General features: G+C 37.8%; 1 protein-coding gene across 1 annotated transcript in view; it reads left to right on the top strand.

Moving 5' to 3' along the window:
* The window catches only part of LOC308333250 (1-phosphatidylinositol 4,5-bisphosphate phosphodiesterase delta-3-A-like), a 31,049-nt gene extending 21,029 nt beyond the window's left edge, over positions 1 to 10,020 (top strand). The window contains exons 10-16 of the mRNA XM_080789519.1: positions 1,405 to 1,548; positions 2,124 to 2,280; positions 2,522 to 2,638; positions 3,338 to 3,516; positions 3,927 to 4,062; positions 5,309 to 5,458; positions 5,780 to 10,020. Coding sequence (XP_080645645.1) covers positions 1,405 to 1,548; positions 2,124 to 2,280; positions 2,522 to 2,638; positions 3,338 to 3,516; positions 3,927 to 4,062; positions 5,309 to 5,458; positions 5,780 to 6,039 — 1,143 coding nt within the window. The 3' untranslated portion in view covers positions 6,040 to 10,020. The remainder of the gene's footprint in view (positions 1 to 1,404; positions 1,549 to 2,123; positions 2,281 to 2,521; positions 2,639 to 3,337; positions 3,517 to 3,926; positions 4,063 to 5,308; positions 5,459 to 5,779) is intronic.
* The last annotated feature ends 8,899 nt before the right edge of the window (positions 10,021 to 18,919 follow it).

The following is an 18,919-nucleotide window of genomic DNA, read 5'->3' as shown; positions in this document are numbered from 1 at the left end:
TTTTTATGTGGCCACACCAGTTCATTGAGAATACCTGGTTTTCACAATTAGCACTACCCACCTAACTTAAGTCGGCGCCCACAGCTGTGGGGAGGGGCTGATTTTAGTGTGTCACTAAATAAAGCAGTGTATTTCAATTGGGCCTTTTGACTCAAAGGCTTTCAGCTTTCAGGAAGAAAACGAAAATACACAGGGAAGACATATTTCATATTTGTATATTAGAACCACAACCTGGGGGTTTATTAGAGCAATGATAACACCAGAGACTCATACAAAACAGAAGAAGTAACTAAACTATGGCACCCCATCCTCAAGCGATGGCGCGAGGCAAACCTCCATGCTTAGCACACATGAAACAACGGGCACTTGAAGGCACGGAATATGGGTACTCGGACAATGTTCAACATCGGGTAGGCTGTTATTATCGCAGCATCATCCAAATATATTATATTGGTGTGTGTGTGTGTGTGTGTGTGTGTTCTACAACCACCTAAAAAAAGTGACCTAGATGCACTCCATAACAAGGCACTCACACACAGTGAAACTCTAGAGAGATGCCCCCTCAGCCATCTGGCCCTGGAACTCCGGGCACAAACACAAACAGAGCCACGAGATAGAAAACCCATTGGACTAAACCAAATTATAAAACAGCAAAAGGAAAACTATCTGACACATTGGAAAGAAGCAACACAAAAGCAGAGTAAACTAGAATGCTATCTGGCCCTAAACAGAGAATACACAGTGGCAGAATACCTGAGCACCGTGACCGACCCAAAACAAAGAAAAATCTTAACTAGGTACAGACTCAGTGAGCACAGTCTCGCAATCGAGAAAGGCCGTCATAGGCAGACCTGTATCCCGAGAGAAGACAGACTATGCACCCACTGCACATAAAATTAAGTGGAAACCGAGCTACACTTCCTAACCATCTGTCCATTGTACCAAGACATCAGAGACACATACTTCCCACAGATTACAACCACACACAGAGATTTTGAAAACATGACCAATGACAAAAAACTCCCATATCTGCTGGGCGAAGTACAACAATGTGCAAACACAGCAGCAAGATTTGTGAGTTGCTGTGATAGGAGAAGGATATCAAATGGAACACAACCACCCTAAAGACTAATCATTGTGTATATTCCTGCACTATACCTGCATTGAGTGACCTTGGTACATAGAATTTGATCTATTGAAGATTCTGACCTTCAAATGTACATCATTTTTGTTTTGATTGTATTGCTGTATTGTTGTATTGTTCTTTCTGCTTTGGCAATGTAAATGTATGTTTTCTCATGCCAATAAAGCCCTTTGAATTGTGTGTGTGTGTGTGTGTGTGTGTGTGTGTGTGTGTGTGTGTGTGTGTGTGTGTGTTTGCGCATTTGCGCATTGTGTGTCCAGGACCTAAAGGGGAAGATCCTGGTGAAAGCAAAGAAGGAGCGAGTGCCAGAGGAGGAGAGTTCCTCTAGCTCCTCAGACAGTTCCTCGGATGAGGAGAGCAGCCGAGCCGAAAGCAAACCCAGGACTAAGACAGCCAGCACAAAGGTAGGCAGGATACCCTAGCTGTGTCCTTGTCCATAGTTACTGTACTGCAGTGCATGGTTCTCATTCTCAAACGTTTTAATTTTCACAGACCCACAGTTTGATAGGCCATGGACCCCCATAAGAGTGTACTATCATTCATTTAACTGGAGTCAGACCCATTTGGAACCCCCTGAAGGACCCTTGGGTGTCCCCGGACGGTACATTGAACCAGTGATTTAGAGAATGCACTAGCAAAGGGAAACTGCATAGTATAAGTAACAACATTGCTGTCAGCAGATGCTACTGTATTACTGCATGGACAATAATCCTTTGTAAAGCCTTTATATCACTGATTCTCCAACATTTTAATGCAAAGTAGCAAATTGATAGGTTTTCATCCACAGATCCTCAAAGTATTCTATTTTCGAATAACCAAGCAGAGGCGTTAAAGGGGTTAAACTGATTCTGATGATAATACTGTATAATTTGTTGGACCCCAATTTGAGCACCACAGCAGGCATAGAGTGTTTAATTGATCCTTTCTCTAAATGGATGGTTGTTTTATAAATGCGTATGTGTTGTGTGTACCTCCCCAGCAGCCATGTGTGTCTAAACTGAGTGCAGAGCTGTCAGATCTGGTAGTGTACACGCGCAGTGTTCCATTCAAAGACTTTGAGCACGCCGCCAGGAAGCCTGCCACCAACATGTCTTCCTTCTCTGAGAGCGAGGCTCTTAAACACATCAAAGAGAATGGTATGGTGCGTGTGTGTGTGTGTGTGTGTGTGTGTGTGTGTGTGTGTGTGTGTGTGTGTGTGTGTGTGTGTGTGTGTGTGTGTGTGTGTGAGAGAGAGAGATGGGGAGACTATGAGGGAAAGAGTGAATACAAATAGACATACAATTAAACAGGTTTATGGTTCTGTACAAACCATTTAAACATCCCATCTCAAGTGTGAATGTGAACAATTTAAGGCCTTCCCTCCATTTCCCACTCCAGGGGTGCATTTTGTGCGTCACAACAGCCACCAGTTGAGCAGGATCTACCCCTCTGGCCAGCGCCTGCAGTCCTCCAACTACAACCCTCAGGAGATGTGGAACGGAGGCTGCCAGATTGGTGAGAGTTCAATGAGACAATGCCAAGACAAATGCGTGTTTCACATACAGTATAGCATCCTCACAATCTTAACCACTAAAGCCACTATTTTGATTTTAGACAGGTTTCTTGTTTACAATCATTAATACTAGCATCCAGGGGGCAAAACTGCTTTGAATCAGAGGTAAATAGCTTAACCCATTGAGACTAGATTCTACAAATGTCTTCTAAATCATGACAGTTTTCTTTAAATCCTATGTTTTTATATCAGTGGTTCACAAACTATAACTACTAGAATTTCGCGGGCCTTCTCTTTTAGCCCGTAAAAACAAATGCGGATAAAGTTGATTCTGACAGTGATTGGTACATCACCATAACCAGTAGATTTTGTTGATATTGTTTTTGATATTTTGTATTAGAACCTGGACTGGATCTGTGGATCTGGAGCTTCAACTAGTAAAATCAACATGAAATTGATATCTCTTTATTTATATATTTCTCTCTCTCTCTCTCTCTCTCTCTCTCTCTCTCGCCTAAAGAGTGGTTTTGCTGTGGGGAGCATATTTTGAATTATCAATCTCTAATCAATGGAGCAATTCTTTTTGATTTCTTGCCCACCTTTGGACTGGAGTTACAGCATGGCAACTTGGCAACAACCCAAATCTCTACTAAAGTGTCCTTACCCATTAAAGCCCATTATGGTCATATTCTTCCTTCCAGTGGCACTGAACTTCCAGACGCCTGGTGAGCAGATGGACCTGAATCAGGGGCGGTTCCTGCCTAATGGGCTATGTGGTTATGTCCTCAAACCTCCCTTCATGTGCCATCCTAACACCAAGTTCCACCCAGAGAATGTTGGTGGAGGGCCCGGCCACAAGCCTGTCATGCTCACCATACGGGTAAGACAATTGCACTAGGCATAGATGGATAGATTTAAACCCTTTTGCTGTATCATTGATGTTATTCCTAATTTGTAGCATATAGTTGCTTTCTTAGCACATACATTAGCTGCTCACCGTGTTGACTAGGGTTTATACTGCTTACTCTGATCTTTCACTTTACCATAGGCAAGGGTCTTCAACAGGGGGTCAGGGACTCAGAGATACTTAAAGGGGTCCGCCAAATCTTTGTATGATAGGGACTTTTTTTGTTTTTACATTAACCACTGGAACCCTCGCATCCATATTCTGGGGGGAACATTTAGCCAAAATATCAGATCTACATACCTGAAAAATGTTGACGACCCCTGCCATAGGATATAACATGGTGTGGTCAATGTCATCATGTTGAATTATTGCTCTGGTCCCAGGTGATCTCAGCCCAGCAGCTGCCCAAGCCAGAGTGGGACAAGCCCAGCTCCATTGTGGACCCTCAGGTGTGGGTGGAAACACATGGTGCCCCCATAGACAACAACAAGAAGAAAACCCAACGCATTGATAACAATGGTAAACACCCATTCTGCTGTCATAACTTTGATGCTCTGATCATGTTCATTTAATGTTATTGCAATTTGCACAACCGTGATCCTCATCTTTCTGCTGCTGGTTTTCTACCTTACCAATAAGTGAATTCCATCACCTACAGTATCACATACAGTATCACACTGATAACTGATATCACCTACAGTATCACACTGATAACTTCATAAATACAGCTTGTTCCACTAGCTGTCTAATCAGGGACTAGTGCGACCTGAAGTGTCAGGTGAAACTACCTGGTAGGATAGAAACCCATCATCGGCCCGGCCGGCCTAGTGGTCCGGGCAACTAGGCTGGCGGCATGTCCGGGTTCGAGTCCGACGACCTTTGCTGTGTGTCTCCCCCCATCTCTCTCCCCATTACCAAGCTACTATATATATCTACAGTATCAATAAAGGTTAAAAAAAAGCCCCAAAAATATATTAAAAAAAAAAAAAAAAAAAAAAATCATCAATACTAAGGGATCCCACGCGTGACTATTATCTTGCAACAATGATTAATACAATGGAATGGGGGAAATTATTTGGAAAACCATACATGTATGACTATGAATGCATCCAGCGGGCATCAGAATAAAATTAGGCGTAATGTGTTAATTCCACGACCACACTTATTGGTACCGGTTGATATCAAATACACAAATACGTCAGTAAGGTTAATATGAATCGTAAATGTAAGATGAAGTACTTTGACTGAAAGCCATTACTGTGAGAAAATGCAGAACGCACTACCTCATCAAACACCAATCTGATGAAAATGCACAGTTGGGCATGTGGGTAATGTCTGCTGACTCGTCCAACTGGAGCAACTTTACCAACCAGCTTTGTGAAAACAGACTGTCATCTTGCTGGCTGCAGAAATCTTTTAATGATTAGATGATTCTTTCCATTCGAAAAATGATCTTCCCATTCTGCATGGATATGACTTGGCCCAAACGGACCCAAAATTGGCTCATCTCATTAGCTGTGGTTTGGTAGTAGTAGTAGCAGCCTAGTCCTAAACAAGGAAGGACCATTGATATGCAGCCAGGGACATTCCTGTGTTCATTCACGCTGAACCACTCCTCTGATATGCTATATTGGGTTTAACTTTCAAACCAGCAAACCTGGGTGTGATTGGTCAGCATACAATATGAATGGATTGTTTTTTGTTTAGGTTCAAATTGCTCCACCATCAACCAAAAAGATCAACCTTTTTGGTTGCTGTGTTTCAGGCTTTAACCCTCGGTGGGACTGCACCTTTAACTTTACCATCCATGTCCCTGATCTGGCTCTGGTGCGCTTTATGGTGGAGGATCATGACTACACCTCCAGGAATGACTTCCTCGGGCAGTACACCTTGCCCTTCACGAGCATACGTACAGGTGTGTGAAGCTAATGTCAAAGATGCCGTGATCTTTGTATTTTTTCCAGTTTTTCATGTGTTTATGAGGTGACAGTACTTCATTAGACCCCTTGGTCTTGGTGTGGTTGTTATGTGCAATGATGTATTTTTTTGTATTTAGGGTTTCCTACTGGAGACCTTGAAAAAAAAATCTTCTTCCTTAATAATACCTGGTGATCATGTTTTAGGGTGGAAAGAAATCACGGCATTCCATCTTTAAGGAAATCCCATACACTGCAATTTAAGATGTTATGAACTGCAAAAGCTCTCCATCCTGACCTTTTCCATCTAACATCCCCAGGTTACCGTCATGTTCGTCTGCTTAAAGTTGACGGCTCCAGTTTGTCCCCCGCCTCTCTGTTCATCCATGTCAAGGTTGCACCCTGTGAAAGCAGCCCGTCCAAGCACTCGGTCAAATCACCAGCCATGTCACCTGTCTGTCAGTCAGCGGCCAGGTCCCCTATCCAGTCAGGAGCCAGGTCCCCTATCCAGTCAGGAGCCAGCTGGTCCCCTATCCAGTCAGGAGCCTCTCCAGCCAAATGTGCGGCCAAGAGGCCCTGATACCACATAATCCCTCCATGTAAAGGAGTTTAACTGACTAGATTCACTCGGATATACAAATCTTTTCTTCAGCTGTGTAATACGCATGTCTTCTTCACAAAGCTGTCTCTCCTGCATGGGAAACCAAACATCTACTGCTCAACCAAAGGGAAATCTCCTTGGCGTCTGAGATATAAGGCTTCTGGACTGGTTTTTACCTCGACGTCTCATAGAAAGCAGTCATCTGTCCAGCATTGCTGGACTGATGGTAGAGGACGTTTAGGATATCCGGGCCAAGACTTCCTCTACCATGCGTCGGCCATCATTTACAATCCAATTAGCACCTTGAGGAGTAAGAATGGAGACCACATATTCGACTGGATTGTTTCAGAAGTATCCAGTTTACACCCAGTTAAAAGGTTATAGCCATGCATGGGTGTTTGAGCATGTTTCCACCTCTTTTGCTCTCCACACATACTGTTTACCTGGATGCTAACCTTGTGTCACCAAAGCCCGCTCAATCCTGAATGATTGGTCAATTCTGTTTGATACATATATTATGCAGGTATCGGTTTATAGGGATGAAACTATATTTGTCTAGTAATTTATTTTTCAATGATATTTGGAGTCTACCAGGTACTGTGGCTTATGACAATATTCCCAGCCCTGGAGGTGCTTTGTTTTGTTTTTACACATTGTCAATTAATCTTGACTCTTAGAGCAGGACATAGAACTGTAGTTATGAACTAGCCCAGCTGTGGTCGTGTTAATGTGACATGTTCTGGTGCTACGGGTGTCTTACATTTTATAATGTGACATGTTCTGGTGCTAAGGGTGTCTTACATTTTCAGCACTTACGATTCCAACCCTATAGCCTTAGACACGTTCCATTTCAGGAGGAGGCAAAGCTCTGTTAACTACAATGTTTTTAATAGCATAATGTCTGCAATCTATTTTTTACATTTTATTATGTAGTATCAAACATCAGTGACATCAGTCTATTATTAAACTGTACTAGGTATGCATGCATACACATACATACTGGCATCATATCACACTAATACAGGGTCTTTTTGACCATTTAAAAAGATATATTCTGACAGCCACATGATGACACTAAGTAGGTATACCAGTGATAAAGTTCTATATATCCCTACTCTGTGCCCTAATATCCAGCTGTCTGGTTTGAATTGTAGGCTACTCACAGTATAGAAAGAACCTCGAAGGGAAACACAAAGTGAAGGCAAACAATCAATTTGGGGTTTTTTAACCGTCCATTACAAAATATATGTCACTGTTCAATAGCATTATTTTACATTATTGTACTGTAGATTAAGGAATAAAACATTCATTATAGGGTAGTTATATAATGAATTAATAATTATATTGTATATATTTGTATTGGTTGTCAGTCAAATCAGAACCACATATCTGATATAATAATTTAGCCATTTATAGTTTTTTATTTGTTAAATGATTTCTGTAATGTATTACTGTAGCAATATGATGATATGCACTAAATAGATATTTTGCCTTATAGCAGATTATATAATATACAAATACTATGCTCAGTATAGTAGCAATAGTTTGTTGTTATGATGCTCCATGTCATTTATGTTCAACAGTGTACTGTGCAAGGAAGGATAACTTGAAGACAATCTTGAATAGTATGTCCCAAAGATATTGAAAATGTATTTTCAATATCTGTACTGTATCAGTACTACAGTACTATAGTAGTGTATTTTCATTTTTGAGATCTTTGGTTTTCATACAGGATTTTACTAAACATTTTTATTTTATTTTTTACCACATATTACTTTGTAAAAGTTGGTTTAAAAACATATATGCCAATTTCACCGTGACAAGAAGTACTATGAATATTTAATGATGTTTATGTGACAAATAGTTTTGGGACTTGAAGCATCTGTATTTATTCAACAAAGAAACCTGTTTGGGGAAGACCGTATTGTAAACACAGTAAATGCTCAGCATTAATTTAAAGGACCACTATACTCACTAATGTTCATGATAAAATGCCACAATTGTTTTCTACTCAGTCTGTGTCTCATAGGAGGGCTGTAGGCAGTTCAGAAACCTGTCCACCAGTGTCATCATCGATAGGCAATCCAAGCTAATAGAAACTGCAGGCTTTCTATTCCTGAAAAGTTTCAATGCGAAAATGGAAGCCATCGTTCTCACGATAATAAAAATCTAAATATATATATTTTTTAATCTTGCCCACAGCCCTTCTATGAGACACAGACTAGGTAGAATTTATTTTATTTTATCATGAACATTAGTGTGGATCAACTATATGAAGATAGGTTGAAAAGTAGCGAAGTGGTCCTTCAACTCTGATATTGTAAACATATACCCAAGGGTCCATTTATATTTTATCACAGACGACTTTACAACAGTACTGAGCTGTAGTGGACAAAGTATACTCAAGTATTCTTAAGCACAAATGACGAAGTACATTTTCTTTTTAATATCAAAACTTTGCTGTAGCCTATTGAAAATTTGGACATTAACCCCCAAAATTGTGAAAATAGCCAATCTACAAGCTCTGTGTGTGGCACAGCGATGGTATGTGAGCTTGTAGATCTATTTGAACAAATATATATATATAATTAACCTGAAATTGTGAGCACAGTACTCGAGTAAATGCCCGCCACTGGTACTGAGGAATAGGGAAACATTTCTAGTGCATTTGTTTTGAATGAGAACTCTAGCAATGATAAAAGGGAAATATGTACTTTATATCTAAGAAAATTATTATAGTTACACCATTCATTTTAGTTTTTTATTTATAGCAGTATTAAATAGTTAAGTATTATGTTAATATTGTCAATATCTATTGTATCACCTGCACTATTACCAAATATATGTTATTCAACTATATCAGGTTGATTGTTTCGGAGCGTACAATATAGCCTTTCTTTTTGTTATACAGCTTTTTTCTGTGTGTAAATCAACTTTCTTTCATGTATTTCATGTATGTATTAGAAAAAAGACTAACATGTTGAATTAACTTGTTAACATGCATAAAAAGATTGTGATCACCTGAGACACATTGACATCAAGTAGCCCGGAAATTCCAGCTGAACTGTGTGCTGCTAAGTGGCCCAGCGGATAAGTCTGATGATATTTGTAGAATTCCTAGTAGAATAGTAGAATTGTGCTGGTTCAAACCCAACACACTCCGTAGGAGGGTGCTAGTTCAAATCATAATTCTTTGGCATGCCAAAATCTGCCATTGACCCCCATTCTAAATTTCAGAAATTTGAAAGCACTATATTTGCTATGTGCTCAGTGGCACCCTTGTTAAGATGACGTCCATGTGATCCAGAGGTTGTGAGTTCAAATCCAGCTAAGTTCTTCCTACTTTCACTCTGCAGCATGTTTTGGAGAATAACATCCAGAAGAACACTGGAAAGAGAAGCCGGCGGAAAACTAGAGTTCTCAACAGGCCTGAAAATGAAGGCCCTACACGGGCCCCCGCGCACTCAATACTCAATACACCTTTAGATCTCCATATATGGAGCTGACCTGTGCTGACATTCCATATCTGACCTCATCAAACCCTGTACACTCAAGACACGCTCCATATATGGCCAGCACATAATTCATTCCATATATTGATCTGACCCCCCATTCCAAAGCTCCAGCGCTCGCCCATCAGTCTGCTGTCACCCAGGCGGATGCGTGCACGTGACCTCGCGTGGACGCTGGTTATTATACTGCAGTATATTAGGCCAGTGCATCCCAACCTTTAATGGACCAGCTCAGTGGCCTTGTGGTTAGAGTGTCTGCCCTGAGACTGGGAATTCCCTTTTTTCTTTTTAAATGGAACCAACTGTTTTTTCTCGTCAGATTTAGTTGTGGTGACCTTGAGATGTATAATGCCTTGGTGCGGCTTTCATTCATTTGTTTTAATACCATCAGAGATGCATTGATGTTTATTAGACTTAAAACACTCACATCAACTAGCACAGAAAAGCTGTGTTGTAGTAACCAGCAGTTAGCTCAGTGTGATGAGTGGCTGTGTTTGTGATCCACAGGTCCAGGGTTCAAATCCCACATTAGTCATGTGGCTCTGTGACACTTTGCTTTGCACACTGACTTTCTTGAATAAAAAATAAAAACTCAAAAGCACCAGGAGACATCTGCTGAATGCCCCAAGGTGCCTTGGCTCAATGGTGTGGAGCGCTTGACCCGTTGCCTCTGCTTCAGACAGTTGGCCGGTTCAAGTCCCATGTCATGACATCAAGGTGCTGGAGGACCATCGGGAGTTCCTCCTACAGCTCAATGCTGCAGTAATTTGAACTTTTCAAGGCTAGAATAAAAAATAAAAACTCAAAAGCACCCGGAGACATCTGCTGAATGCCCAAAGGTGCCGTGGTGTAATGGTGTGGAGCACTTGGCCCGTTGCCTCTGCTACAGTCAGTTGGCCGGTTCAAGTCCCATGTCATGACATCAAGGTGCTGGAGGACCATCGGGAGTTCCTCCTACAGCTCAATGCTGCAGTAATTTGAACTTTTCAAGGCTAGAATAAAAAATAAAAACTCAAAAGCACCCGGAGACATCTGCTGAATGCCCAAAGGTGCCGTGGCGTAATGGTGTGGAGCGCTTGGCCCGATGCCTCTGCTACAGTCAGTTGGCCGGTTCAAGTCCCATGTCATGACATCAAGGTGCTGGAGGACCATCGGGAGTTCCTCCTACGCGCGCAGGGTCCGGCCCATTCCTCTCTGTTATGTCATATGACGAGCATTTAACTTTTAAAATCACAATTATTGTAGCTAATCTTTAACTGAATCTGGAAGTATTCCTTTATTAAATGATTCTTCATAGTCTGGAATTGTAACTGATCAATTTTCTTTTGTGACTTTCGCCTTTATTTTATATGGAGGGACAGTCAGTGGTGTAAACTTTATTTATATAGCACATTTCATACATAAAATGCAACTCTGTCACATTCTGTCTCTCCCTCAGTCTCCACACTGGCCTCCCATATCCCATTCCAGCACACCCAGTTCCATTTACACACCTGTCAACTACCTAATCAGCCCAGCAGTGAACACTTCTCCAATCAACCTGCTCACTATAAAACTGGACTCAGTACAAACACTCATTGTCAGTTCATAACCTGTGTCACAGATGTCCTGCCTGTTCATGTGTTGACTTTGATGTCATTCTGATTCATGCCTGATTCCTACCTGCATTCCCCTGTGTAAGATATCTCGTAATTCTTTATTAAATACTTTATTATTATACTCTAGTTTGTTGTGACTTTGCTCCTGGGTTCAACTCTGTCTGCATCTAAAGTACTTCACATATTAAACTTTATTTATATAGCACATGTCATACATAAAATGCAACTCAAAGTACTATATACGTGCTATATATACTATAGCACGCCGTTTTTCATCATTTTTGAACATGGGCTATAGCCACTACCGTACGGCATACTATAGCACGCCGTTTTTCATCATTTTTGAGGATTTGAAGAAAATTCTAAATTTCAAAAAACATGGGTTATAGCCCATCGTTTTTTGAATTTTTGAAAAAAATGTTATCCTCATTTTTCATCATTTTTGAACATGGGCTATAGCCCCTACCGTACGGCATACTATAGCACGCCGTTTTTCATCATTTTTGAGGATTTGAAGAAAATTCAAAATTTCAAAAAACATGGGTTATAGCCCATCGTTTTTTGAATTTTTGAAAAAATGTTATCCTCATTTTTCATCATTTTTGAACATGGGATATAGCCCCTACCGTACGGCATACTATAGCACGCCGTTTTTCATCATTTTTGAGGATTTGAAGAAAATTCAAAATTTCAAAAAACATGGGTTATAGCCCATCGTTTTTTGAATTTTTGAAAAAAATGTTATCCTCATTTTTCATCATTTTTGAACATGGGCTATAGCCCCTACCGTACGGCATACTATAGCACGCCGTTTTTCATCATTTTTGAGGATTTGAAGAAAATTCAAAATTTCAAAAAACATGGGTTATAGCCCATCGTTTTTTGAATTTTTGAAAAAAATGTTATCCTCATTTTTCATCATTTTTGAACATGGGCTATAGCCCCTACCGTACGGCATACTATAGCACGCCGTTTTTCATCAATTTTGAGGATTTGAAGAAAATTCAAAATTTCAAAAAACATGGGTTATAGCCCATCGTTTTTTGAATTTTTGAAAAAAATGTTATCCTCATTTTTCATCATTTTTGAACATGGGATATAGCCCCTACCGTACGGCATACTATAGCACGCCGTTTTTCATCATTTTTGAGGATTTGAAGAAATTTCAAAATTTCAAAAAACATGGGTTATAGCCCATCGTTTTTTGAATTTTTGAAAAAAAGTGTTATCCTCATTTTTCATCATTTTTGAACATGGGCTATAGCCCCTACCGTACGGCATACTATAGCACGCCGTTTTTCATCATTTTTGAGGATTTGAAGAAAATTCAAAATTTCAAAAAACATGGGTTATAGCCCATTGTTTTTGAATTTTTGAAAAAAATGTTATCCTCATTTTTCATCATTTTTGAACATGGGCTATAGCCCCTACCGTACGGCATACTGTAGCACGCCGTTTTTCATCATTTTTGAGGATTTGAAGAAAATTCAAAATTTCAAAAAACATGGGTTATAGCCCATCGTTTTTTGAATTTTTGAAAAAAATGTTATCCTCCTTTTTCATCATTTTTGAACATGGGCTATAGCCCCTACCGTACGGCATACTATAGCACGCCGTTTTTCATCATTTTTGAGGATTTGAAGAAAATTCAAAATTTCAAAAAACATGGGTTATAGCCCATTGTTTTTTGAATTTTTGAAAAAAACGTTATCCTCATTTTTCATCATTTTTGAACATGGGCTATAGCCCCTACCGTACGGCATACTATAGCACGCCGTTTTTCATCATTTTTGAGGATTTGAAGAAAATTCAAAATTTCAAAAAACATGGGTTATAGCCCATCGTTTTTTGAATTTTTGAAAAAAATGTTATCCTCATTTTTCATCATTTTTGAACATGGGCTATAGCCCCTACCGTACGGCATACTATAGCACGCCGTTTTTCATCATTTTTGAGGATTTGAAGAAAATTCAAAATTTCAAAAAACATGGGTTATAGCCCATCGTTTTTTGAATTTTTGAAAAAAATGTTATCCTCATTTTTCATCATTTTTGAACATGGGCTATAGGCCCTACCGTACGGCATACTATAGCACGCCGTTTTTCATCATTTTTGAGGATTTGAAGAAAATTCAAAATTTCAAAAAACATGGGTTATAGCCCATCGTTTTTTGAATTTTTGAAAAAAATGTTATCCTCATTTTTCATCATTTTTGAACATGGGCTATAGCCCCTACCGTACGGCATAGTATAGCACGCCGTTTTTCATCATTTTTGAGGATTTGAAGAAAATTCAAAATTTCAAAAAACATGGGTTATAGCCCATCGTTTTTTTAATTTTTGAAAAAAATGTTATCCTCATTTTTCATCATTTTTGAACATGGGCTATAGGCCCTACCGTACGGCATACTATAGCACGCCGTTTTTCATCATTTTTGAAAATTTCAAAAAACATGGGTTATAGCCCATCGTTTTTTGAATTTTTGAAAAAAATGTTATCCTCATTTTTCATCATTTTTGAACATGGGCTATAGCTCCTACCGTACGGCATACTATAGCACGCCGTTTTTCATCATTTTTGAGGATTTGAAGAAAATTCAAAATTTCAAAAAACATGGGTTATAGCCCATCGTTTTTTGATTTTTTGAAAAAAATGTTATCCTCATTTTTCATCATTTTTGAACATGGGCTATAGCCCCTACCGTACGGCATACTATAGCACGCCGTTTTTCATCATTTTTGAGGATTTGAAGAAAATTCAAAATTTCAAAAAACATGGGTTATAGCCCATTGTTTTTGAATTTTTGAAAAAAATGTTATCCTCATTTTTCATCATTTTTGAACATGGGCTATAGCCCCTACCGTACGGCATACTGTAGCACGCCGTTTTTCATCATTTTTGAGGATTTGAAGAAAATTCAAAATTTCAAAAAACATGGGTTATAGCCCATCGTTTTTTGAATTTTTGAAAAAAATGTTATCCTCCTTTTTCATCATTTTTGAACATGGGCTATAGCCCCTACCGTACGGCATACTATAGCACGCCGTTTTTCATCATTTTTGAGGATTTGAAGAAAATTCAAAATTTCAAAAAACATGGGTTATAGCCCATTGTTTTTTGAATTTTTGAAAAAAACGTTATCCTCATTTTTCATCATTTTTGAACATGGGCTATAGCCCCTACCGTACGGCATACTATAGCACGCCGTTTTTCATCATTTTTGAGGATTTGAAGAAAATTCAAAATTTCAAAAAACATGGGTTATAGCCCATCGTTTTTTGAATTTTTGAAAAAAATGTTATCCTCATTTTTCATCATTTTTGAACATGGGCTATAGCCCCTACCGTACGGCATACTATAGCACGCCGTTTTTCATCATTTTTGAGGATTTGAAGAAAATTCAAAATTTCAAAAAACATGGGTTATAGCCCATCGTTTTTTGAATTTTTGAAAAAAATGTTATCCTCATTTTTCATCATTTTTGAACATGGGCTATAGGCCCTACCGTACGGCATACTATAGCACGCCGTTTTTCATCATTTTTGAGGATTTGAAGAAAATTCAAAATTTCAAAAAACATGGGTTATAGCCCATCGTTTTTTGAATTTTTGAAAAAAATGTTATCCTCATTTTTCATCATTTTTGAACATGGGCTATAGCCCCTACCGTACGGCATAGTATAGCACGCCGTTTTTCATCATTTTTGAGGATTTGAAGAAAATTCAAAATTTCAAAAAACATGGGTTATAGCCCATCGTTTTTTTAATTTTTGAAAAAAATGTTATCCTCATTTTTCATCATTTTTGAACATGGGCTATAGGCCCTACCGTACGGCATACTATAGCACGCCGTTTTTCATCATTTTTGAAAATTTCAAAAAACATGGGTTATAGCCCATCGTTTTTTGAATTTTTGAAAAAAATGTTATCCTCATTTTTCATCATTTTTGAACATGGGCTATAGCTCCTACCGTACGGCATACTATAGCACGCCGTTTTTCATCATTTTTGAGGATTTGAAGAAAATTCAAAATTTCAAAAAACATGGGTTATAGCCCATCGTTTTTTGATTTTTTGAAAAAATGTTATCCTCATTTTTCATCATTTTTGAACATGGGATATAGCCCCTACCGTACGGCATACTATAGCACGCCGTTTTTCATCATTTTTGAGGATTTGAAGAAAATTCAAAATTTCAAAAAACATGGGTTATAGCCCATCGTTTTTTGAATTTTTGAAAAAAATGTTATCCTCATTTTTCATCATTTTTGAACATGGGCTATAGCCCCTACCGTACGGCATACTATAGCACGCCGTTTTTCATCATTTTTGAGGATTTGAAGAAAATTCAAAATTTCAAAAAACATGGGTTATAGCCCATCGTTTTTTGAATTTTTGAAAAAAATGTTATCCTCATTTTTCATCATTTTTGAACATGGGCTATAGCCCCTACCGTACGGCATACTATAGCACGCCGTTTTTCATCAATTTTGAGGATTTGAAGAAAATTCAAAATTTCAAAAAACATGGGTTATAGCCCATCGTTTTTTGAATTTTTGAAAAAAATGTTATCCTCATTTTTCATCATTTTTGAACATGGGATATAGCCCCTACCGTACGGCATACTATAGCACGCCGTTTTTCATCATTTTTGAGGATTTGAAGAAATTTCAAAATTTCAAAAAACATGGGTTATAGCCCATCGTTTTTTGAATTTTTGAAAAAAAGTGTTATCCTCATTTTTCATCATTTTTGAACATGGGCTATAGCCCCTACCGTACGGCATACTATAGCACGCCGTTTTTCATCATTTTTGAGGATTTGAAGAAAATTCAAAATTTCAAAAAACATGGGTTATAGCCCATTGTTTTTGAATTTTTGAAAAAAATGTTATCCTCATTTTTCATCATTTTTGAACATGGGCTATAGCCCCTACCGTACGGCATACTGTAGCACGCCGTTTTTCATCATTTTTGAGGATTTGAAGAAAATTCAAAATTTCAAAAAACATGGGTTATAGCCCATCGTTTTTTGAATTTTTGAAAAAAATGTTATCCTCCTTTTTCATCATTTTTGAACATGGGCTATAGCCCCTACCGTACGGCATACTATAGCACGCCGTTTTTCATCATTTTTGAGGATTTGAAGAAAATTCAAAATTTCAAAAAACATGGGTTATAGCGCATTGTTTTTTGAATTTTTGAAAAAAACGTTATCCTCATTTTTCATCATTTTTGAACATGGGCTATAGCCCCTACCGTACGGCATACTATAGCACGCCGTTTTTCATCATTTTTGAGGATTTGAAGAAAATTCAAAATTTCAAAAAACATGGGTTATAGCCCATCGTTTTTTGAATTTTTGAAAAAAATGTTATCCTCATTTTTCATCATTTTTGAACATGGGCTATAGCCCCTACCGTACGGCATACTATAGCACGCCGTTTTTCATCATTTTTGAGGATTTGAAGAAAATTCAAAATTTCAAAAAACATGGGTTATAGCCCATCGTTTTTTGAATTTTTGAAAAAAATGTTATCCTCATTTTTCATCATTTTTGAACATGGGCTATAGGCCCTACCGTACGGCATACTATAGCACGCCGTTTTTCATCATTTTTGAGGATTTGAAGAAAATTCAAAATTTCAAAAAACATGGGTTATAGCCCATCGTTTTTTGAATTTTTGAAAAAAATGTTATCCTCATTTTTCATCATTTTTGAACATGGGCTATAGCCCCTACCGTACGGCATAGTATAGCACGCCGTTTTTCATCATTTTTGAGGATTTGAAGAAAATTCAAAATTTCAAAAAACATGGGTTATAGCCCATCGTTTTTTTAATTTTTGAAAAAAATGTTATCCTCATTTTTCATCATTTTTGAACATGGGCTATAGGCCCTACCGTACGGCATACTATAGCACGCCGTTTTTCATCATTTTTGAAAATTTCAAAAAACATGGGTTATAGCCCATCGTTTTTTGATTTTTTGAAAAAAATGTTATCCTCATTTTTCATCATTTTTGAACATGGGCTATAGCCCCTACCGTACGGCATACTATAGCACGCCGTTTTTCATCATTTTTGAGGATTTGAAGAAAATTCAAAATTTCAAAAAACATGGGTTATAGCCCATCGTTTTTTGAATTTTTGAAAAAAATGTTATCCTCATTTTTCATCATTTTTGAACATGGGCTATAGCCCCTACCGTACGGCATACTATAGCACGCCGTTTTTCATCATTTTTGAGGATTTGAAGAAAATTCAAAATTTCAAAAAACATGGGTTATAGCCCATCGTTTTTTGAATTTTTGAAAAAAATGTTATCCTAATTTTTCATCATTTTTGAACATGGGCTATAGCCACTACCGTACGGCATACTATAGCACGCCGTTTTTCATCATTTTTGAGGATTTGAAGAAAATTCAAAATTTCAAAAAACATGGGTTATAGCCCATCGTTTTTTGAATTTTTGAAAAAAATGTTATCCTAATTTTTCATCATTTTTGAACATGGGCTATAGCCACTACCGTACGGCATACTATAGCACGCCGTTTTTCATCATTTTTGAGGATTTGAAGAAAATTCTAAATTTCAAAAAACATGGGTTATAGCCCATCGTTTTTTGAATTTTTGAAAAAAATGTTATCCTCATTTTTCATCATTTTTTAACATGGGCTATAGGCCCTACCGTACGGCATACTATAGCACGCCGTTTTTCATCATTTTTGAAAATTTCAAAAAACATGGGTTATAGCCCATCGTTTTTTGAATTTTTGAAAAAAATGTTATCCTCATTTTTCATCATTTTTGAACATGGGCTATAGCCCCTACCGTACGGCATACTATAGCACGCCGTTTTTCATCATTTTTGAGGATTTGAAGAAAATTCAAAATTTCAAAAAACATGGGTTATAGCCCATCGTTTTTTGAATTTTTGAAAAAAATGTTATCCTCATTTTTCATCATTTTTGAACATGGGCTATAGCCCCTACCGTACGGCATACTATAGCACGCCGTTTTTCATCATTTTTGAGGATTTGAAGAAAATTCAAAATTTCAAAAAACATGGGTTATAGCCCATCGTTTTTTGAATTTTTGAAAAAAATGTTATCCTAATTTTTCATCATTTTTGAACATGGGCTATAGCCACTACCGTACGGCATACTATAGCACGCCGTTTTTCATCATTTTTGAGGATTTGAAGAAAATTCAAAATTTCAAAAAACATGGGTTATAGCCCATCGTTTTTTGAATTTTTGAAAAAAATGTTATCCTAATTTTTCATCATTTTTGAACATGGGCTATAGCCACTACCGTACGGCATACTATAGCACGCCGTTTTTCATCATTTTTGAGGATTTGAAGAAAATTCTAAATTTCAAAAAACATGGGTTATAGCCCATCGTTTTTTGAATTTTTGAAAAAAATGTTATCCTCATTTTTCATCATTTTTGAACATGGGCTATAGCCCCTACCGTACGGCATACTATAGCACGCCGTTTCTCATCATTTTTGAGGATTTGAAGAAAATTCAAAATTTCAAAAAACATGGGTTATAGCCCATCGTTTTTTGAATTTTTGAAAAAATGTTATCCTCATTTTTCATCATTTTTGAACATGGGATATAGCCCCTACCGTACGGCATACTATAGCACGCCGTTTTTCATCATTTTTGAGGATTTGAAGAAAATTCAAAATTTAAAAAAACATGGGTTATAGCCCATCGTTTTTTGAATTTTTGAAAAAAAT

Source organism: Protomyctophum bolini (genome assembly GCF_963924005.1).
Source record: "Protomyctophum bolini genome assembly, chromosome: 18".
Lineage (NCBI taxonomy): Eukaryota > Metazoa > Chordata > Actinopteri > Myctophiformes > Myctophidae > Protomyctophum > Protomyctophum bolini.
The sequence above is the reverse complement of the archived record's forward strand: the minus strand, read 5'-3'. Positions and strand labels throughout refer to the sequence as shown.